The sequence below is a fragment of the Lissotriton vulgaris genome, chromosome 2_2 (assembly GCF_964263255.1).
Source record: "Lissotriton vulgaris chromosome 2_2, aLisVul1.2, whole genome shotgun sequence".
NCBI lineage: Eukaryota > Metazoa > Chordata > Amphibia > Caudata > Salamandridae > Lissotriton > Lissotriton vulgaris.
The window spans coordinates 312,305,002-312,328,886 of NC_141688.1; the positions used below are offsets into that span (position 1 = coordinate 312,305,002).

At 46.3% G+C, this 23,885-nt stretch overlaps 1 protein-coding gene across 5 annotated transcripts in view; it reads left to right on the plus strand.

Moving 5' to 3' along the window:
• PHF21A (PHD finger protein 21A) overlaps positions 1 to 23,885 on the plus strand; it is a 679,011-nt gene that overhangs the window by 258,242 nt on the left and 396,884 nt on the right. For all 5 annotated transcript variants that reach the window (XM_086959648.1, XM_086959652.1, XM_086959650.1 and 2 more), the window contains exon 7: positions 19,215 to 19,472. In XM_086959648.1, the coding sequence (XP_086815774.1) occupies positions 19,215 to 19,472 (258 nt within the window). The remainder of the gene's footprint in view (positions 1 to 19,214; positions 19,473 to 23,885) is intronic.

Below are 23,885 nucleotides of genomic sequence, written 5' to 3' on the forward strand. Positions count from 1 at the left end.
ACGTTTGCAAGACACTACTGCCTGGACAGCCAAGTCCGGAGAGATGGCTTCTTTGGCCGTTCCGTTCTCCAGGACTTTCTGGTGTGATCATTGGTTCACAGACCCACCACCTAGGTTGGTATTGCTGGGGTATTAATTTTAAGGTAAGGAATCTAATACTAACCTGTTTCTTTCAGTTGCACAAGTTACTTACCTGCGGTAACGATATATTTGTAAGAAACAGTAGTTAGTATTAGATTCCTTACCGCCCCTTCCATCCTCCCCGTTCTGTGAACCGATATCTAGGGTTAAGGTAATCCCCTTTCAGGGCCCTAGTTTCACAGCACCAGTGTTGGTTTTTATCATGGCTTTGCTTTTCTGGGACGGAAAAGCTATGTATAAGAACTGACGTCAGCGCGCGAGGGCGGCGTCTAAGTACTCCGGCGACATCATCCCGGCGTCGACGACCAACGCGGAGCCGCAGACAACGCCTACCGACGCGCAAGGGTACTGCTACGCAAAAGTTTCCGGATCCAGTCTGACGCCTGAGGATATTCTAAGGTAAGGAATCTAATACTAACTACTGTTTCTTACAGATATATCGTTACCGGAGGTATGTAACTTGTGGAACGGGATCCCATCTGGTCCCACCGCCTTTCCTGTTGAAAGTGAAGTTAAAGCAGCTTCTACCTCGTCCCAGGTGATATCTGCTTCTAGTTCTAACATGTCACCAGGTGTAAGTATGGTGATTTCAAAATCACTGCAAAACTCAATAACTTTATCCCCGGAGTAGCCTTGTCAGTATACAAATTACTGTGGAAGCTGCGAAAAGCATCCAGTACTCCAACTGGATCGAAGCAAAGTCGGCCCTGCTCATCCTAGATGTTATTAATCCTCTGGACACGTCTTTTTGGTGAAGGTTTTTGGCTAAAACTCGGCCAGAGTTTTCACCAGCTTCATAGAGCTCAGATCTATATATTAGGATTCAAGCAGCTAATTTTGAAGCAAAATTTTGGTATATTTTCATTTTGGACATGAAATGAAATGAAATGAAAAGCAGTTTTATAGAGCGCAGCAGTTGCCCTGAGGCGTCCAGGCGCTTAAAACTAGAACAGTGTCTTCCAGAGAGGCGGTCCAGGAGGGATCCGAATTAGTTAAACAAGAAGGTCTTGAGCTGTTTACGGAAGCTTGCCAAATTGGAGTTGCTTCTCAGATGACATGGAAGGGTGCATTGCAAGTTCTTTAGAAATGTGTTCAGTGTCTTGGCCGTTACTAAGCTCAGTCATAAATTTGTTGTCTAAAAATCGAAGTTTATTCATCTCCTCAGATAATGCAGACCGTAATTTAGATTGTTTGTTAACTGAGTAAATTAAGGTTTCTCCACGGACTCCTGCTTTAAAAGCGTCCCATACCGTTTGAACTGACGGAGAACCACGATTGATCTTAAAGCAGTCTGATATCCACTTAGACATCTGTTCGCACAAATCAGGGTCCACTAGTTGTTTTCGTTAGAACGACTAGGATCTAAAGGAGGGTCTAAACCCAGTTTCTAGATCTAATAAAATCCGGTTGTGATCTGAAATTATTTTTGGCTGGATGTCAATCCTGGCAGAATTTACGAGCTCAGCCGTCGCAAAGAAGTAATCTAAACGGACGTGTTTTTGATGTGGTACAGAATAATAGGTGGTCCCTGGAGCTCCATTCCCTTTCATACACCACACATCTAAGAGCCCAAAGTCCTTAACTAACCCCCTGGTTGCTTTGAAAATGTATCTTTTTTTTCCCTGTATAGCAGTAGTCGCTAGTTAAGTCCACACTCCCAGGTAAGTGAAGATGAAAGTCCCCTCATAAAATCAGGGGTGAAGGTCATTGGGCTAGTTCAATACTAAGGTCTTTCAACATACAAGGATCGTCGAGGTTAGGACCATAAATAGAGCATATGGTTAAAACCCGACCATCCAACCATAATTCCACAATCACCCAGCGACCAAAAGCATCCTCTGTCACCTGTGTTCTCTTTTGCAGTGATTAGATCTAGGGTGGCACTTTTCTTATGGGTCGTGGCTGTTGCAAGCTTGGATTAACTCGAGGTCCCAGAGAAACAATTTGAGACTGTGTGAGAAAGTGGCTCTATATATACTAGACTATAATGAATGAAGTACAGTGTGTATAGAGTTCACCAACCCCAAAGGTATAACAGAGGTTAAAGTCAGGACTGACCTTACTCTCAAGAGTGGTAGCTTTGTCGAGCAGTAAGGCAGTACCAGAGGGCAGCGCAAAGCATTTGTTGTACACACTCAGTCAGCAAAGGATTTCACACACTCAAAGACTGAAGTCCAGGCCAATGGTTTTTATATCCAAAGATATAGTGGTTTTATTTTTAGAACCAACAGGCATAAAAATATACTATGCTAGATATGAGTACTCTCATGTAATTACTTTGCAAGGAGGCAATAAAGGTTGTGAACACGGCAGACACAGGAGTTGCTGAAGGCAACTCCAGTCTAGACACACTTTAGCATTGAGCTCAATGGATTGTTACCATAAAAGTACAGTTGATTACAGTACAGATTACTTTAGTAATTCCAGGACTAGATCCTAGATTCAGGCCTGGGGTCTAAGCTGAAACCAGATTAGCAAAAGCGTTTTAGTTACTGCGGTGAATTTTCATAATTATAAAGCTGTTTTAAAAGTTCACACTTAGAAACTTTTCAATAACAATCTGGCAATGTTATTCAGTGGGAGGAAATTCAGGTTGCAGGTAAAGTATGATCGCGTTACTTTTGTAATCCAGTACTGTGCTTCTAGGGCCAGCACTGGGGTCTGAATCTAAAACAGGTAGGTAATTGCGTTTCAGTATTTCATATGATTTTTAAGGAATATTTCAAGTTTTCAAAAGTAGGCGAAAAAGACGAAATTTCATAGAACAGCAGATAATGGGTTCCTATGGAGAAAATACAGATTACTAGTAAACCCGGTAAGAATTACTTTTGCGGTTCAGTACTAGACTGCAAGGTACAGCACTGGCTTCTCTCCTGCTCGTAGGTGAGTACTTCGGAATTCGAACTTCGGCTGATTTTATATGAATATTTGCAGTTTTCAAAACTTCACACTTTAAAAATTTTCGAGTTAAAATGGGTCAATGTTATCGAGTGGCAGGTAAGTGAGTTACCGGTTTCCAGGTGAGTACTTGGCTGGTGAAGTCAAGGTACTGGGCATAGACTCAGGGGTCCCCCAGGGTCAGGTAAATACCGTTGGTTCAGCCCCAGCAGCACAGGGGCGGCCGGGTGCACAGGTAGTTAGGCCCAATGATATCCAATGAGGGAAGGCGGGCCTTCGGTTGGTGGCGGCTGGCTAGCAGGCCACGCGGCTGTGGGAGCTGGGCTCCTGGTCACTTACTCAGGGCAAGGGGGGGAAGTAGGACGGGACAAAGGTGGCACAGCCAGCAGCACTCGGGCGGCTGGGTGCAGGGTGCTTTTGAGCCGTTGGGCGGTCAATGTTATCCAATGGGAAAGGTCAAAAAGGAACAAAGGCTGCAGGCTCGGGTCCAGAGACTCTTCAGGGGCGACCAGCACTTCGAGAGGTAAGTTGGGATCTTGGAGCACAGGTAGGTACCCAAAAGGGAGGCTCGGGGGGCTGTAGGGCGCCGGGTGCAGGGGTGTCTTTAGGCATCGGAAAAGCTTACCCTCGGCTGGTCGCGGTTTGGGGGGGTGGGAGGACCTGGTTCTGAGTCTGCAGGCGTCGGCTGGTTCGTCGAGGAGGGTCTTTGGGCACTGGATTTCGGGTCCCAGTCGTCGGGGGGGGGGGGGACCCTCGTGGTCTTGGTTCGGTTGGGCCCTGCCCGGGCTCGGCGGGTGCAGAGTGGGCTGGTCCGGAGTTCCTGGTTGGCACCAGGTGGGTTGTTGCAGCAGAGCCTCTGCTGATAGGAGTCCCAGTCTTCAAGGCAGGCAGGTCCTCTGGGTGTCCCAAGGTTGCTGTCCGCAGGAGTCGCCGGGATTAGGCAGAAGCAGGTTCCAGGATCGACAGGCCGGTAGGGCTGGGGACAAGTCAGTTGTTGACGACCTGTTAGCAGCTGCACGGCGGGTCTTCTTCATCTCTATTTTTTTTTTCTTTTCGTATCGGGATCTGAAGAAGGAAGGCTCAGGGAGCCCCTAAATACTGAATTTATGGGCTTTACAGGTAGGGCAAGGACAGGGACCAATGGGTCCCTGTCCTGGGGTGAGTACACCCCCTAGTCTGCTCCTCTCCTCTGGGACCGGGACAGGGGCCTAGCTGGGATTGGGCAGGGCTCCCCATCTACAAGATGGCCGGAGCCCAGGGTCGTGCTTCACCTAGTCTCCCCCACCTGACGGGTGGGGTTGGCACAAGCTGCCCCCCCCCCCCCCTCCCCCTTCCTGACGTAGTTTTTCCTGCCAGACTTTCCGCCAGAGTAGGGGTTAGAACTGGTGGGGGCCAGTTGCTGGGTACAGCAAATGGTCTGTAGAAGCTCACAGAGGCGGCATGCCTTTGAATCTTCCACTTGCCCATCCGGGGGGAGGAGACTTAGCACCTCGCCCAGGATGTGCATTGTTGCAGGCCCAGGAGAGCGGGGGCTCTCCACCCAGGGGTCCAGCAACATGTCTGCTGGGTTCCCAGGAGTGCCCAGGAATCGCCTTGGGTACTGTAGGGGCTCAGGGCTCATGCACCTGTGCCCACACCTCTGGCATAGGATACCAAGCTAGAGGGATGACTGAAGTATGCCAGTGCAGTGAGTTTTGTGGGCATGGCACACAGGGATGTGACCAATGTACACTCTTTGTTTAGTTCTGTACTTAGGCTCTCAGCCTGCAAAGGCAGTGTGTGGGTGCCAGGGTACAGGGCCCCTTTGGGTGGCACAAGAAGTGCTGCAGCCATCAAGGGTCTTCTATGGTCACCATGCCCTGGGTACCTAGGGTACTATTTACTAGGGGCTGATAGGTGGCAAGAGAGGCCAATTGGGTTTTTAGTTTCAGCACAGTTTTAGGGAAGGAACACAGGCCCTGGGTTCCTGGTTGGCAGGAACCCAGGGCACACTCAGTCAAAGCACATCAGCAGTTCAGAAAAAAAAGTGGGGGCATACCATGCAAGAAAGATGGCTTTCTCACAGACTGTTCACAAGCGGGTCATTTGAATTGTTCCAGTGAGTGTTGAAGTCTCCAAGGGAAACCTTGTTATTGCGTTTCTTGTTGTTAGAGGATATAACATTCATAACCTGTTCGATGAACGTGCGTATATCCCCTGGCGGGAGCGCTTTGAGTTGTTAGAGGTGGAGATGTTGCTCTTGAGGTATTCGCAAGATGCCAAAGATGTAGTGTGTGATTGTTTGACAGAGAGAGATGATCTTTATAGACAGGCTAAGCCACCCCCAAACGACCTGAGCGGTCAAGTCTAATGATGTCATAGCAGGGGGGAGTTAAAATGTCCAGAATGGGATGAGAGGAATCAATTGACCATGTTTCCGTGAGCATGAGTATGTCAAGGTCCTGGTTGAGAATAAAAGCAGAAATGTCGGCTGCTGGTTTGGAGCCTGAGCGGCAGTTGAGTAATGCATAAATCAGGGATGCATTAGAGGTGGTCAAGAATGAATGAGAGATGAGAACGACAATGAGTTTAGTCTTGTTAATAAGCCTAGTGCTGGGGCATGCTGTCCTGGTAGGGGGAGTGATGATTCTCTCGATTTTGGCTGCGGGTGCGGTGAGATCAGCCAGAGCACGGTTATAGGTGTCAAGGAGGGAGAGTACACCCTAATTTGATGGCTGTCTGACTATCTTATTGGATCGGGAGGAGTGATTGCGGTTGGGAGTGGATCTACAGCCATGCTGAATGGTTCCTGGGTGGGTACGGATACGGGTAGATCTGCTTTAGGAGCTTCTTTGGGTGTAGCTAGTCCGTTGATTAATAAAGTGATGGACCATTTGTGTCCAAGGTTGGTGGTAATCGTAATAGTTCCAGACTGTCAGCACGGATCAGTGGCAGTTCAGAATTTATAGTGTTGAGCATTGAGGCACTGGCCAGATTTCTGAGATGTTCTAGGTTGGGGGAAGCAGTGGAAAGTGGGGGAGTACCCCAATGATCGCGGGAACTGGAGGTAGTAAGGTTCACAAGCGGGCCCATGATGGTGGTCGTTGAGGGAAGTTGGTGGATGAGTAAAGCCAATTGATGTTAGTGTGGATGACAAGGGCTCTGGGGGAGTGGTTAAGTCGGACTGAAGAAGAAGAGGGAGAGAGTTAGATTTGACGCTGAAGAAGGGGTTGTTTTGGGGAGCAATAGTGCCCATGAACAGGTGGGTGATCACACAAGGAAAGGCGAGGAAGTGGGGGGAGTGTTGTAAAGGAGGATTAGTAGGGAAATGTGGTTGTTATAGGGGTAGAAGTCAATGGGGGTGAAGCAAGGGAGTGAGGACTGACCTCCATTTGACGCGTCGGTTGGTAGAGAAGATAAGGTAATTCAAGAAATTGCCCTACTTGTGACAGAAGTAGCTGTTGGTGAAAAAAGTTACTTTCTTAAGAAAGAGGATTTTATGTTTGATTACTCCTGGATAAGTTGAGACGGTAGTTTTATTAGGAACAAGCCATTTACTTTAGGAAATAGTAGGGTGTTCAGCATTCTGGCATTATTTGTGCCCATGTTGGATGAGGTAACGGGACATGGGGTGAGGGTAGGAAGGGGCCACTGAAGGACGGAATGTCTGGCAGGACTAGGAGCGTGCACAGTTGCAAATAGCGTTGAGGAATACCTGTGGTTGTTTCGTGGACTAGTCAGACCCTCCAGCATTTCGCGATTTCGCGATTCACGAAATAATCGCGAAATCGGCTGAAAAGCGCGATAGCTGCGATATTTAGTATTTCGGCCGCGAAAAAACAGGTCTCCTGGCAGGCATAAAAAATGATGCCTTTTAATTGGCTGTAAGCGCATACGTCACGACGTATGCGAGGAAACAGGAGAGCGCCCGTATTTGAATTACAAAGAAGGGGAATTAGTTGCTGACTTGGCTTGTACGCCGGAAATGTCATACAGAGTTTATGATTCAATAAATTCTTTGTGGCCTTTCCTCCCCTGGCCCTGGCTTGCCTCCCTAAACCATGAGAGTTAATTAGCTACTCAGCAGGGTAGTTGATGTATCAACACTGTGCCCTCCCCATGCGAGCAGTGTGTTTACAGTCTGACTGAGTGTAAACTTGACCACTTGAATGGCTGTTGATACTTTCTCTGCACTCGTCTGATTTGGCCAGAATATGCAGCTGCTTTGCGACTAACATTGGAGAATTGAAAAGAGGCGCTTTAGGTGACCAGAAACAGCGGAAGGGCTCAGATCCTTGTTAAAAAAGGATGAAAACCACGTGAAAAATGTTCTTTTTTGTCCCAAAACTGAAATGAAAACACGGCGGAATGCAGCTTCGGCAGGAAATGCTGTTAAAATACTGTTGTGAAGATTTAAGCATATGAACAGTTTGAATGTACACCGAGCGTCACTTCCCCCTTGTTTGTCCACTTGCATTATTTTTGATTTTGTGAGGTGGAAGTGCTGGGTTCAGTAATTCTGCTTTTACCTTCTAGAATTCAAAATTCCCTAGTAAAGTATATGTTCAGAGGCTATGAGCACAACGCGTTTGAAGGGCAGGAGGCTGAAATATTAACATACTGGTGAAAGTTGGGATTGTGCTTTGTCGGGACCAATTACTGAGTGCCTGCATAATACTTAGGAGTGTTTGACGGCACAAAAGGAGAACGTGGCTGTGCTCAGACATAGTTAAAAAATCAAGGAACCTTGATGTGCTATAAGAGGCGGACAGGACATGGCTAACACAACAGTGCACAGACCTTGGCACTGCACGCATGCACGAGTATAGGCAGCAGACCAACAGCACAGCTTTAGGCACTGCATGGAAGAGGACAGGCAGCAGGCAACAGCACAGTTTATGGCACTGCACAAACAGGCTGCAGACCAGTAGTAAAGAAAATGGCACTGCGCATACGAGGGCAGGCTGGAAACCGATAGCCCACTGGCACTGCACATACGAGGGCAGGCTGCAGACCAACAGCACAGCCCCAGGCACTGCATAGAATAGGGCAGGCAGAAGGCAAATAACTTACTCCATGGCACTGCACATACGAGGACAGGCAGAAGACCAATAGTACAGCCCGTGGCACAGCACAATTACAGACAGGCTGCCTACAAACAGCACTGTTCATGTTGATGCTCATATGAAGACAGTCTGCAGACCAGTAGCACAGATCATGGCACTGTATATGCAAGGACACGCCGAGAAGTACCTAGGAAGCACTTTGTTCGAATACATATTCTATGGTAGACAGCACACGCCGTCTGAACAATGCTGTGGGTGGCGCACTGGCGGGTACCACAAGGCGACATTGCTAGAGCACCCTCACATGGGATGACACTCTGGTAGTCCAGTCCTAGGCGCTGCCTACCCCCCTCCTCCCACTTGTGTAATGCACTGTACAGACCCTCCAGGATTTGAGGCTGAAAATAAATGATTATGAGTAAAATAAAGTGCCGCAAAAATGCCGCTAAATTTCCATATTTGTGCCGCTAAATTTCCAAATTTGTGCCGCTAAATTTTCTAATCCATGCCGCTATATCCTGGGGGGTCTGACTAGTCTGTACAGTCTGACAACCCTAAAAGCCAATACCAGAGACATCAAGTTTTGTGGCCCTACATGCATGGACAGAGGGTAGTGATAGGAAATAAGCAGAGGGTTGATACACTATCGTAGCAGGTATTAGCGTTCATGATCAGGACATCGGAATCCTAAATGAGGCATGATGACAGATTAGCAGACCAGAGAGAGTCAAGATACAATGTGGAATAAGGGGGCATAGCACGATACACACAGAGCAGAGATAAACATCAAATATTGCATTAAATAAAATGATCGATAATGTTCTGGAGCACAACACCCTACAGACAGAGCAAAGATAAGCAGCAAGACTTGCAGTAGGTTAAAAACAAAGATAAACTTCAAAGATTGTATTAAAAAATATATCACAGATCATGATCTAGAGCATAACAACATACCAGCAAAGCAAAGATAAACATTAAGAATTGCAGTTGGTAAAAAATCACAAATGAACATCAAATGTTGCAGTCGATTAAATAATAAATGATTAATGAGTATGCTGCAAAACAAGAACAGGGGGAGTGGAGAAAAGGGAGGGGGGGGGGGGCTGGTGGCAGTGTGGAGGAGCGAAACCGGCCTTGGGTTGTTTGGTTTCCGGTTCTGGGAGGACCTTGCCTGGAATTTCGGGCTGACAGCTCAGATTGTAAAAGAGTCCAGACTGATTTGTGTATGGTTGGGTCCAAACTGAGGTGACATGGTGGGTGTTGGGACTGGAAGTCTCCTGCATGTCTCTGGAGAGAGTGCTTCCCTGCCTTATGCTGATCTCCAGGCAAGTCACTGAAAAGCTACTGTATAGTTTCTAGATCCCTACCTCAGTGAACATGACAACCATACATGTCCACTGAGGGTGTCCTGTTTAGATGGATTGAAACCCTAGAGCTTGGCTCTGAGGTCGAGGGGGCATGCCTAATGCACCCCTATTTTCCAGAGATTGGGAACTGCCCTCTCTATTAAGGCTGTGGTAGACTGACAGTGGTGACAGCAATAAATCTATAGTCGGGAGGGGCGAGTCACTCGCCACCCTCCTGATCAAGTCTCTGCAGTCTATCCCTTGCCTGGGGTCCTGTTGCCTTTGTCTTCCTGACATGTGTTTGAGAGCCCGTGGGTGTACTGGGGAGGGATGGTGAGTTGAGCCATTGTGTGTAATGTGAGCTGTTCTGCTGTACATCCCAGCTCCCTCCGTGCCCCACCCCATGACCTTGAAGAGGCCTGGTGGGCTAGTGAAGACACTCAGCTCCTATCTGGATTTAGCTGCACTAACTCTGAGGATCCTCCTCTCAGGTCAGTACCTCCTCATCTGGAGTTAATTAAAATTCCACTCAAGGTAATAGCACAGTTGGTACAAGGGAAGGTAGTAGGTTATCCTGTGCATCCTTTGGTCGGGCATTGAACACGCCATGAATGGTTTGTGATTGGAGGTGTAATCAGAATTCAAATGCATCAGACACTCTAATTGGATCATCCTACCAATCAGAGGTGATAAAAGTCTGGCCTTAGTGGTCAGCTGCTCAAGATTGGTCTATGACTGAACAAGCGGCCACAACTGGTCCATCCAAAGGAGGCCTGCCATGACCTGCAGTGTCAAGGCAAGACAAGACACTTGCTCACTGCGTCTGGAATTTTGCGAAGTTTTCTCTTTGGCTGATGGACTCTGCTGCAAAGGACCTGCTGTTTCTATACTGCTTGCTGAACTGGAGCTTTAAACAAAGAAACTGCAGACAGCTGCGGAAGGAGGAAAGTAAGCTGGCAGCTCATCAAGGGAGCCAGAAAAGGGGAAGCTTGATCCTAGCCTGTGAAGGTGAGATCATTTTGGCCGGACCCTTCCTCTGTGCGGTGCGAACCTCTACATCAGTAGCTGGGCAGTAGAGGCCAGTAAACCACCCACCCCCACTTTGCTTTTTGTGATATCTGGTGGTACCAAGGTATACTGGCACTCTGTCCAGTAGTACCCTCGTACAGCAAGCCAGTGGCTCCTGGACTAGTGGGACTCCAGTAAACTGTGCCAAGACATTAGGCACCTGAGCTCAGATCCATGATGTCACTAGAGCAGTGTCCTCGCTCAGTATGGAAGGGCACTTCTGTTGCTTTGGGTGGGAGTTATGGGTCTGATCAAGAAACTTTGACTTAACATCATATGCTGAAACAAAATCCTTTCATTCCAAAGATTGGTATCCTGGCTCTAGCGAATGAGAGCAACTCTGTGCAACATGGTCTCTAAGATGCAATGCTAATTGTGCGTCTCATTTTTAACTATGCATTTTTGGTGCTTGGCGTATGGCCGAGAGGGTTGTAGAGACATCTGTTTTTTATTGTTTATCCTAGTTTTATGTGTAGTATAATTCTCTTTGTGTATTAAAGTACTTTTCTCAAATACCCTGCTAAATAGACATGCACACCAACACTGGGAGGACATGGAGGATCTTATGTTGCATCTCCCAGAAGACTATCAGGACCTAAAGTTTAAAAGGGGAACATTTTGCTAACTCCTGCTTTAAGTCGACTCTAGATGCATCGAGCAGGTAGTTGGCAACATGAACAGTCCTGAAATGACATGTGGAACTGCACGTCTCAAGTCTAAACTGGAGGGCTAATCAAACACAATTGATATGGCTCTCATGCGAAATCACTGAGACTGCCAAAGCCATGGGGGGAGCCTACAGTTGTACGGACCTTCATTCAAAAGAGGAATCCCTCTGGACAGAAGAGGACAGAGGCAGATTTTTAAAACACAAACAAAGCTGGACACTACCTGTTTTTAAAATCCACATAGTGACAATAGCCGTAGCAACCAAAATCCTTTTTTCGAGTCCGAGGAAACCAAGGGGTAGAAACTCCAAAGGATCTGCCTCCATTTTTTCTGAAAATGACTCTCACACCTTACATGTTCAGAATACATTTGTAGACAAAGGATAATGTATTACCATGGACAAATGTGTGGTAAATGTACACTTTGATAATTGCACCGACTGTGTACCAGCAACAGATTCCCCTAAAGTACCAGCGGAAATCCTCAAAGCACAAGATCTGCTTCACACTATGGATATGGTTCCTCAGAAGGATAGAAACATGGGTGTTGTGAGAAGCTGGCCTGGCATATGATGTCCACTAATGTAAGTGGGCGCCTTGCACCAGTCTAGACAACCCTTATGGCGATTTAAGAGGTCTTAGACAACCTTAAAAAGCTCTCTAAGTGGTAGCTGTGGAGAGCAGCCTTCAGGCTTAGTCCAGAAGGAGTGTAAAGCTGCTTGGGTCAAAGTATAGATTAAGTGAAAACGAACTACACCAATTATTTATAAAAATATGTATTTAATATATAATACTCTCTAGTACGTACCAATATCTCCAACATGGAGATAAACACAATACTTTAGCAAAGAAACGCAGGAAATAGCACAAAATTACACATTGGCCCCAAGGGAGGACCAAACCATATACTAAGAAAGTGGTAAAAGAACCATGACTCGAGTCAAGGCACTGTTGAGAGGACGTAGAAGTGCTGGGACCCCAAAGCGCCACCCAAGGTGAGTAGATAGGGACCCCACGGAGAATGTGTGCAGTGTGGATTTCCAAAGATTAAGGACCCTTCCCAGTGGACCCTGAAGAAACCCCGTTGGAAACATGGCAGGGTTAATAGACCTTATCCCTGAAAGATAAAAGGCAAGTAGCGCCTAAGATACTACTGGGGTGTAGTGCAGCTTCAGAGACCATTGACTGTGGTCTTGACGTGGCCAACACTGGCTTTAAACAAATTTTGGGAACTGCTGAGCTCTGGCGTCCAGGATGGCTCAAAGCAACCAACTTTAGACCGGAGGTGCAGCTGAAGGTTCTGGATATGACTTTCAATGGTGAATCCTTCTTCGGAAAGCACATAGATGAGGCGCCATTGGCAATTAAGAACAATATTGACACAGCAAATTCATTGGGCACACTACAATACAGAAGGGTACCTTTCAGAGGTGCTAGAGGGCGAGGATTCGCCACTTACAAGGTAGTTTACCAAAGGGCTCAACATTAAGACATACCATTCTCAGTATCGACAATCTTATAATCCTCCATCTTACCGACAGTCATCTACAGCTGCTTTCTCTCGCCATGGAGGCCGCAAGCGAACACCTGTAATGGCAGGGTTTTTGGCTTTATTTAGCAGTGATAATAGATCATTATTCTTGCTCGCATCTAGTATAGGCCTTCTTAGCCTGTGTTGGCCCTTTTAAGCCCTTTTTCCAGACCTAGAAGAGGATAGCTGCTTAATATGCCTTTATTCTTGACTTTAACCTGTCTATTGCCTATTGGCTTTGACATATTAGACATATTGGTATGGTTTATGTAGGTATTCTGACAGAGCTAAGGAGCATTTCACCCCTTTCAGGCCTAAAGCTAGAGAGACTCCATCTTGATGGAAGCAGAGAGGCTTTTCAGGGCACAGGCAATGTTTATAGTTAAGGCTGTTTTTCACTTGGAGAGAACCGGTCTGGGCCGGCCCTTATCGGTAGGCTGTATTATTCTCTGTGTTGAAGACACCACAAAAGGCTGGCCAGCTGGGTGTGTGTCCTTGATGCGAAGTGATGCAGAGACCTGGTAGGCGGCGGGCTGATGGCTGGAATTTTCCATGAGGAAACAGCATTCTATATTTGTGAAGTGCAGAGGCGGAGTCAGTGAGTCGAAGAGGAGTCGAGGAGAGAGTCAGTCAGAGGGAGTCGTGCAGAGGAGAGTCCAGCAGAGAGGAGAGCAGTGGAGTGGAGTTGGCAGAGAGAGAGAGAGGGTTCAATCTGGAGAAGAGCTGAGTTGAATAGTGAGCTGGAACTGAAGGAAGCAGTCAGAAGCAGTTGTTTATCAGGAGGAAGTGTGAATAGCTGGAGTCTGAAGTAATGCCTTTTAGAAGAGATAGAGGAGAGCTCGTGGATTAACCTATGGGAGCAGATGGAATTGGACATTGGCGCAGAGATAGAGCGAATAAGAGAGACAGAATGAACGGTGATCAGAGCGGCAGGAACTATTAAAAGAGTGAAGATGCAAAGTGGAGAGACAGTTCGTGTGGGGAAGAGGAGTCCAGAGACAGAGCGATCAGCGCAGAGGTGTACCCAAGAGTGCAGGAGAGGAGAGAGAGCATGAGATGAGCCAAGGCACAGACGAGAGAGGAACCCAGATGACAGCTAGAACAAGACTTCACACTAATCAGGTGATATTGTTTTCATCACATTAGCTACACTTAATCTTTTCCCTTTCAGCGGAGTGTTCCTGTTATGTGTAATCTTTTCTCTTTCAAGCGGTGTGTTCTACCTATAGCCTTTGTTAGACTTGCATAAATGTTTATATTACTGTAATAAACCCCCCCCCCAGTTTATAACTAACTGGTGTGTAATCCCTATTCTTGTTCACTAAAGGTAAACATAGCTCCTAGGTAGTTGCTGCATGAATGGATGAGTAATCCCAATCAGGTGAGTGGTGATCACATAAATAGGGAGTGAGTGAACCTTTGATGCCAAGAGCAGAGAGTACATTATATAATCCGGAACCACATCCAAAGTCATCATTGTAGTTTCATCCCGAGTAGACAGCTGAGATAATATCCCAATATATATATATATATATGTATAGGTGTTCATAGGAATGTGGTCGTCGTTGATATGCGGCGTTAATGAGAGCGCTGGGGAGGATTACCAGTGTGTAGGGCTGCCGGATTGCAGCCCGTGTGTAAGTGAGAGCATTGGGGGGGATTACCAATGTGGAGGTTTCGCAGGATCGCGAACGATTTGGAAAAGGAGAGCACTGGGGCTGCAGACCCACGTGTGTAGACACGCCAGATTGTGTGTCAGATCTGCCCTAGGGTAGAACGGTCTGGGTCAGGGTGGCCGCGAGACCAACTGATGTGAATAAGTGTGGTGTAGGGTATGGATATCCCTAGTAATTAGTGAGTATTCTTAGTATCCCTATAGATTTAGTGGTGTTCTTAATAATATGAGCTTGTATATTGCGAGTTCCCTATCCTCAGGTAGGTACCAGGTGCCTGGATATAGAGGAGTCCTGAGGACGGAAGGTGAGTACGTTTTGGCTGGGTCACAGGGGCCCCTGGGGGCTGATCCCATCTAAACAGAAAATCCAGCCATTACAACACCTCATCAAGGCTTTCATTCAGGCAGAAAACCATGATCACGTCAGGGTACCTGCCCCCCTCCCCTCCCAGCTGTGGGTGCGAACATTTCCAGTTATGTCCATCAGTGGGGCAAAGTAATATCAGATTCCTGGGTGTTGGACCTTGTCACCAACGGTCACACTCTAGAATTCCTTCAGTGCTCGTTAACTACTCCACCCAACGGTCCACCTCCCTCTTGTCTTCACTTTCTACGAAAAGGAGTCTTGGCCATTCTTGTCAAAGAAGCGATAGAGGAGGTGCCAAACTCACAAAAGGGAAAAGGTTTTTATTCTTGTTTTTCCTAATTAAAAAGAAATCAGGAGAATGGAGACTGATTCTGGACCTAAGGAATCTCAACACGTTTCTCAAGAAACAATAGTTCAGAATGGTAACGCTTTCCTGCGTCCTGGGTCGCTTCAACATAGATTTCATGACCTGGCTCGACATGGAAGACGCATATTTTCATATCCCAATCCATCCAAAGCATCGGAAATTCTTAAGATTTACGTTGACTGGTACCCACTACCAATTCTAAGTACTTCCGTTTGGCCTCAAATCAGCACCACAGATCTTCACCAACTGCCTACCGCCAGTAGCTGCGGCCCTACAATCACAGGGGATTCAAGTATTCCCGTATCTCGACGACGGGCTGCTCAAAGCGGCAACAGCACGGAAGGCCTGCACGAGAATCTGCCTTCACGTGTTCTGGACGTTGGGGTTCAATACAAACAAGGAGAAATCTCTGTTGCATCCAACTCAAGTGATATCCTTTCTGGGAGCGTCCATGGACTCCATTCGATGCAAAGCGTTCCTATCTCACGAAAGACAGATACGTCTGCAAATCCTTGCAAAGACCATATAATAAAATGGTCCGTTTCGGTGCAAATGTACAAGTCGCTCCTGGGGATTTGTTCTTCAGCAATAAATCTGGTACCTCTAACCAGACTGAAGATGAGGCCTCTTCAAGAGGAACTGCAAGAGCAGTGGCAGCAGGCTTTGGGATCCTCCGAGGACTTAATTTGAATCAGAGCATGAATGGTAAAAGCACTGCAATGGTGGTTTCATGCAGCAAATCTCTTCAAGCTTTCTTAACGAGAATAGCAGGCTCCTCCGTGCTGGTTTGTATGGACAATAGGACCAGCATGTTCTACTTCAACAAGCATGGAGGAACAAGATCCATTACGCTATCTCAGGAAGCGCAGAAATTATTGGATTGGACGACACAGCAGGGTATCTCTTTAAAGGCAGAGCATGTGAGAGGTCTGCACAATATCTGGCAGGCACGTGAACTAGAGCTCAAACCAGTTGTCATGAGTGGGAGCTCTAACAGTCCCAGCTAGACCTGGTATTTCAAAGGTGGGGAAAACTAGCTTTGGACCTCTTCGCAACAGAGGAGAACGCCAAATGCCAGTATTAAGCCAGCAGATACCCTCTGCTAGGGTCAAGGGGCAATGCCCTTTTAATGCGATCATCCGGGATATATGCTTATGCTTTTCCTCCCATCCCGTTAATTCCCAGGGTATTAACCAAGATGAAATCGAAGGCTGTCGTCTGATCCAAATAGCACCAAGATGGCCCAGACAGTACTGGTTCCCAGAATTACTCCTACTGTCGGAGTCTGAGCCTATTCGCTGCAGCAATCTCGATCTCTGTTATCGAGGGACAAGGGGCAAGTGAATCATCCAGACCCACACTCTCTTCATTTGCACCCATGTCTTCTGTATACTTAGTATTGAGCGATCTGGATATCCCGCAGGAGTTTAGGGAAGTTATTGCCAAATCCCAAGCGGATAGCACTATCAAGACATTGTTTAAAATGGAAGCAATTCTGTTTCTGGTGCGAACAAAACAAACTTCACCCGCTCCAAGTACCTGGAGAGCAAATTTAGCCGTATCTCCTCTCTTTGGCTAAGTCAGGTCTCACTTTCGCTTCCGTTAAGGTTCACCTGGCTGCAATTTACCGCTATAGGAAGTCTCCTCAAGTTCCTTCTCTCTGTGCATCTAGTCTTATAAAGCAGTTCATGAAAGGTCTCTTTCACGTATTTCACCTGTTGTGTGTGCTTTCTCCGGATTGGAAGCTTAATTTAGTCCTAAGACCGTTGATGAGACAGCCGTTTGAGCCAATTCACAAAGCAAAGCTCACATTTGTCACCTGGAAGGTGGTGCACCTACTATCTCTTACATCTGCGAGGAGAGTTAGAGAAATACAAGCTTTTACAATCGAGGAACCTATTCTAATTTTTACCGAGAACTATGTAGCTATGCGAATGAACCAGGCTTTTATTACCAAAGTCCAGAGTCAGTTTCACCTCAAAGAACCGGTGATATTACAATTTTTTTTCCAAACCCATCTAATCCAGCAGAATGGGCTTTGCCTATGTTAGATATTAAGAGATGTTTAAAGTTCTACCTGCACAAGACAAGGAGATGAGGAAAACAGATCAGTTACTGGTCGCTTATGGACAAGGAAAACCAGGAACAGCGGTGCCTAAGGCCACAGTCGCCAAGTGGGTCTCTTCTGCTATCCAGTTCTGTCACGAAAAGGCTAACAAGCCTTTGACAACAATGACTAAAGCACACTCATCAGAACAGTTTCTACATCAGCAACTTTGTTTGCTGAAGTGATGTTGAACAAGATATGCTGTGCTGCGACATGGAAGAATGTCCGCACTTTTACAAGACAGCACAGTCTATAATCTACACTGCGTGCGGATGCAGCTGTTTCCTAAGCAGTACGGCATCATCTCTTCAATTGAGGTCAGCCTCTTTGTTTGAGATAGAGGAACTCTTCTTTTATCTTACTCAATGTAGATGCTATCTAGATATATATAGACAAATAGATATGTAACTGTACCTGATTATTATCACAAAGGTGAATCAATGTATAACTTTGAAGGTTTAGCACAACCTTAGTTATTTTGCTATTTTATTCAGCTCGAACGTTTCAGTGCTCGCATCTTAAACAGTATAGTTTGTAATTATTGAAAATGTTACTGTTATGTCTACAGCTTTGGGAGTTAAAAGTTACATTTCTCCCACCTTCCTCTAACGACAGTGCACTTTAGGGTACTGCTCGCTATTCTGATTCAGACATTTGAATCTATGAAGATACCCCAGTACTGGATAAATAAATAAAGTTACTTACCTGTAACTATGGTTATCCAGTATTGGTATCTTTCATAGATTCACATGCAGCTCACCCTCCTCCTGTGGAGGCAGTTCTCTATAGTCTTATGCTCCTTACTTCCCACTTGTGTTTAAAAAACCCGAGGATAACTTGCCTCTGCTGGGAGTGTGCTAGATGGTGCTAACAGCTGATTGGCTGAATGCCAACATTTAGTCCTTAGATGGGCTACTGTTCAGATGACCCTGGGCCATTATAGCTTATGAAGTGTTTGAAGCACTGCTTGAAACTATTTGCTTACCAGTTTTTCCCAGAAGCTGTCCAGTTCTGCCTAACTGGGCTTACACAGACTAGATGTCGGAGGAGCTCTTATATATTACATACTGGCCACTCAGAAAAACACAAAGAAAACTTGCAGGACACTCCTCGCACACCTTGAGTACAGCTACTATCGCTTGATGAAATTAGTCACTACACCAAAGGGGCACACAAGTAGAAAGACAGCAGCAACAATAGCCTGTATGGTTAGTGTTTCTAGGCAAGAGATAATGCAGAGTAGCCACACTGGCCTCATATCATACCTTAACAACTCATTACTGTGTAGACTTACATTCAAGAAAAGGGATAGCACTGGACAAGCAGTGCTACAAAGTGGTTTGCTTCCACTCCTTCTTCCCACCTCCTCAAGGCATGTAATACAGCAGCATAATCTGTGTAGAGCTTGTGAATCTAGAAGGGATTTAATGCAGTAAATGAAACCAGTTGCATACCTGTAATTAAGGTTTTGAAATTTTAAATTCTGCTAGATTCACATTTTACTCCCCTACCTCCTCATTGAATGAGGTTTGTGGATAGAAAGAAAAAATGATTCGAAGATGATGGCCACGCACAAGGACATTGTGGGATTACAGTCAGCGTCATACAAGAGATCCTCCCATGTCGACACCCACTCATGAACTAAGAAACATTTAGCAACAAAAACACTTCTACTCAACCGCAAGAAGGCAGAATTGTGCGAGCCACTTAAATCTAGAAGAGGATCAAGCTGCAGAACCATTATTACAGGTAAGTGGCTTCATGCATTCCTTACCCTACTTGCACCATATCTCCACAAGCCCACTCAAACTCTGGTCTGTGATGCCTTGCTGATGGCACTTCAGAGGTGTCAAATAACAATGCCAACCACTGTGAGCTTTTTGTCTTCAGATCAGTACCCACTGTCAGTAATGGAGTCTGGATGGCCACAGGCACCAGTGATTCCTGCTCTACGTTTCACTCTGACGGATGCTTCACCTCTTTATTTCAAATTCTTTTCAGAGGACAGTCACCACAGCCTCTATGATCACTGCAAAGACACTACCTCTCGTCTTAAAAGCAGCTGCTGCGGCCACAGTGCCCACGTCTGTAATCGGTCAGAGACCCACCATTGCCATGGTGACCGCAATCAACAACACCCAGAAAGCAGTCCTCAACGCTGATTCGCAGAACATGCCGGTGAACCTACAGACAAGCAGCAAAGTAACCCCACCAGGGACCGAGGCCTTCCAGATACTGACAAAAAACACTGTGACACTGGTAAGCTCTGGAGGACGTCCATATATGCACATATGTACGCGCGCGCATACGTGGTCTGATGTATCACTGCCCACATTTTGTTTGCTGTTGCCGTGAGAGCAGTGCCTCAAGGGAGTAGTATATGTAGACACTGCACTACATAATGTTTGTGTGAGTGCTGCCCAATACATCGCCCTTTTACAGTGGGTGGTCGGAATATGATGTGTGTTTAAATGAATGAATATACACTCTCAAAATGGTGTCGCACAGAGGTTGAGAGTGAAGAGGAAGAATTTGTTCACATGCTTGTTTGTTGTGCTTATAATCCATGTTCTTAGCTGTGTCACCTTGTAAGTAGTTCGTGATATGGATAACGAATACTTTAATCCTCCATGGTCAGCTTTTTATATTTCAGCGTACTTCATAATTAAGATCTACTGACCGATTGCACACAGAAATCCCATAGGCAGGTTGATGGACTTAAAGGGGAGAGTCAGTGAACATTGGTACTGACTCAAAGCATGCATGTGAAGCTTAAAGGGGAGAGTCAGTGAACATTGGTACTGACTCAAAGCATGAATGCGAAGCTTAAAGGGGAGAGTCAGTGAACATTGGGACTGACTCAAAGCATGAATGCGAAGCTTAAAGGGGAGAGTCAGTGAACATTGGGACTGACTCAAAGCATGCATGCGAAGCGTAAAGGGGAGAGTCAGTGAACATTGGTACTGACTCAAAGCATGAATGCGAAGCTTAAAGGGGAGAGTCAGTGAACATTGGTACTGACTCAAAGCATGCATGCAAAGCTTAAAGGGGAGAGTCAGTGAACATTGGGACTGACTCAAAGCATGCATGCGAAGCGTAAAGGGGAGAGTCAGTGAACATTGGTACTGACTCAAAGCATGCATGCAAAGCTTAAAGGGGAGAGTCAGTGAACATTGGTACTGACTCAAAGCATGCATGCGAAGCGTAAAGGGGAGAGTCAGTGAACATTGGTACTGACTCAAAGCATGCATGGGAAGTTAAAGGGGAGAGTCAATGGACTTTGGTACTGACTCCACATGCATGGGAAGTTAAAGGGGAGAGTCAATGGACTTTGGTACTGACTCCACATGCATGGGAAGTTAAAGGGGAGAGTCAATGGACTTTGGTACTGACTCCACATGCATGGGAAGCTTAAAAGGGGAATGCCAGTTGACTTTGGTACTGACTCCAAGCATGTGTGGGAAGCTTAAAGGGGAATGTCAGTGGACTTTGGTACTGACTCAAAGCATGCATGGGAAGCTTGAAGGGGAGAGCCAATGGACTTTGGTACTGACTCCACATGCATGGGAAGTTAAAGGGGAGAGTCAATGGACTTTGGTACTGACTCTGAGCATGCATGGGAAGTTAAAGGGGAGAGTCAATGGACTTTGGTACTGACTCCACATGCATGGGAAGTTAAAGGGGAGAGTCAATGGACTTTGGTACTGACTCCACATGCATGGGAAGTTAAAGGGGAGAGTCAATGGACTTTGGTACTGACTCCGAGCATGCATGGGAAGTTAAAGGGGAGAGTCAATGGACTTTGGTACTGACTCTTAGCATGCATGGGAAGTTAAAGGGGAGAGTCAATGGACTTTGGTAGTGACTCCACATGCATGGGAAGTTAAAGGGGAGAGTCAATGGACTTTGGTACTGACTCTGAGCATGCATGGGAAGCTTAAAAGGGGAATGTCAGTTGACTTTGGTACTGACTCCAAGCATGTGTGCGAAGCTTAAAAGGGGAATGTCAGTTGACTTTGGTACTGACTCCAAGCATGTGGGGGAATTTTAAAGGGGAATGTTATTGAGCTTTGGTACTGACTCGTAGCATTCACGGGAAGCCTGTAGGGCAGGCCGACAGGCTTTGGTTCTGACTTGTAGCACTCACGGGAAGCCTGTAGGGCAGGCCGACAGGCTTTCATACTGACTTGTAGCATTCACGGGAAGCCTGTAGGGCAAGCCGACAGGCTTTGGCACTGACTTGTAGCATTCACGGGAAGCCTGTAGGGCAGGCCGACAGGCTTTGGTACTGACTTGTAGCATTCACAGGAAGCCTGTAGGGCAGGCCGACAGGCTTTCATACTGACTTGTAGCACTCACGGGAAGCCTGTAGGGCAGGCCGACAGGCTTTCATACTGACTTGTAGCATTCACGGGAAACCTGTAGGGCAGGCCGACCGGCTTTCGTACTGACTTGTAGCATTCACGGGAAGCCTGTAGGGCAGGCCGACAGGCTTTGGTACTGACTTGTAGCACTCACGGGAAGGCTGTAGGGCAGGCCGACAGGCTTTCATACTGACTTGTAGCATTCACGGGAAACCTGTAGGGCAGGTCGATGGGCTTTGGTACTGACTCTGAATGCGCATAGGGATCCTAAAGGGTAGACCCATGGACTTGTCCAATAAATGTGACTTTTCGTGCTAAAGATTATAGGAAGTCAAGTCAAGTCAAGTCAAAGGATTTATATAGCGCACTACATACCCAGAGGGTCTCAAGGCGCTTAAGGAGGGGTGGGGAATTACTTGTCAAATATCCACGTTTTAAGTTGCTTTCTGAATGCTAGGTGGTTCTGGGTAAGGCGAAGGTAAGTGGGAAGTGAGTTCCAGGTTTTAGCTGCCAGGTAGGAGAAGAATCTACCTCCCATGGACTTGTTGATGCGAGGTACCGTGGCAAGGGCTTGGTTGGAAGAACGAAGCTGGCGGGAGGGGGTGTAGAAGGACAGTCGTGTGTTGAGGCATTCTGGTCCGATTTCGTAGAGTGCTTTGTGTGCGTGGGTTAGGAGCCGGAAAGTGATCCTCTTATTGACGGGAAGCCAGTGGAGGTTTTTCAGGTGACCAGAGATATGTTCTCTACGCGGGATGTCTAATATGAGCCTGGCTGAGGCGTTTTGGATTCGTTGGAGTTTTTTCTGGAGTTTAGTGGTAGTCCCGGCGTAGAGGGTGTTTCCATAGTCCAGTCGGCTCGTGACCAGAGCGTGGGTGTTTCATGATTTAGTTTTTTGCCATTATGAGTCAGTAGCTATCACAACATATGCTGTGGGATGATTGCTTTGTGAACAACTCTTCCACCGCCCCATCACATATATAATGAGCCAAACATGCCTGTGCCAAGTGGCTCCTGAAGTAGCCACGTCTACTGGTAGAAAATCAAATGGCTCTGCCCTCATCTATGCCGCCCTCTTTGCCCACTGGCATCATAGCAAGCACGCCTTTTCTGTTCTTACCAGACAGCTCTGGCCTCTGCTCTCACATCCCAACCTTGCCCCTGAATGAGCCAATGTCATCAAGACAACGTGCTTACCGAGTCATTCCCAGCTAAGGGTGGACCAGCCTACATGCCCTTATTCCTCTAATGCCATCCCTTGCCAGTTAGCTCTAAAACTCAAGAGAGATCACTCCTCCGACATCCTGTTCTAGGACACGTAGACTCCCCTTCAAACTCTGTTTTGGACTCTCACCCCTCTGAATAATGACGGGAAAGAATGCGCTCTTAATCGCACCATGTTCCAGAGTTTTTCTGAAGGTATTATTCCATATAGCTTTCTGTATGCCTTCCAGTTAGTGGTCGCAAATCTTTGAAAAAGTTGAGATGCCTTAAATGGGCATCTCCAGGTCCCTGGTCATACCCAGATTCTGATGGCACGTCTTCGGGTCAGTGTCATCCTCAGATTTTGTTGTGCAGTATCATTTTGAATCAGGAATATTCTTTACATCAGGAAAATTGACAAACTATGAGTGAATGCGGAATCCCTCTTAGCTCTGTAGCAGAGACTGACAGGTCATATATTTTTATTTCTATATATTTCCTAGGGCTTTGGGGCACTTGGCATGAAAGGACGCTGCGCTAATATGATATTTGTGTACATGTAGTTTTTGTTTTAAAACGTTATTGCAGAAATCACGAGTCTGGTGCTAAACATTAAAGCCAAGAGGTGTGATAACCACATCATGATAGGCTACATATTATTAATCTTGTTTCCACATATCAATCAATGGTGGTAACGCTTATAACTACTTTTTTTCATTTTAAAATAAACAGAGCAGCAGGTAATCATGACTACATCTGTGAAAACTAAACCTACGATGAATTGAAAGTTATCCTTGTTCTCTCGTACTACTTAGGAAGTTTCCGGCCACATTGGATAATCTTCTTGAATTTGATGTGTGGTGTTAAATCTTTAATCCGCCTTCTCACCATCCGAACAACAATAGATGACCAAACTCTGAAGACTTCTTTCTTCACAATAATTAAGACCCATGATAGCTACATCTTACGAGACCAAAAGTATCATGTAAATCATGTTACCTAAGCAGAGATCTGTTTGCACCAAAAATATCCTGTCAGCCAGCAGGATGGTGGAATTGTAGGTATGCTCATACCTAGGGTCACTTTAAATCTAGCTGGGAAGCAGAAG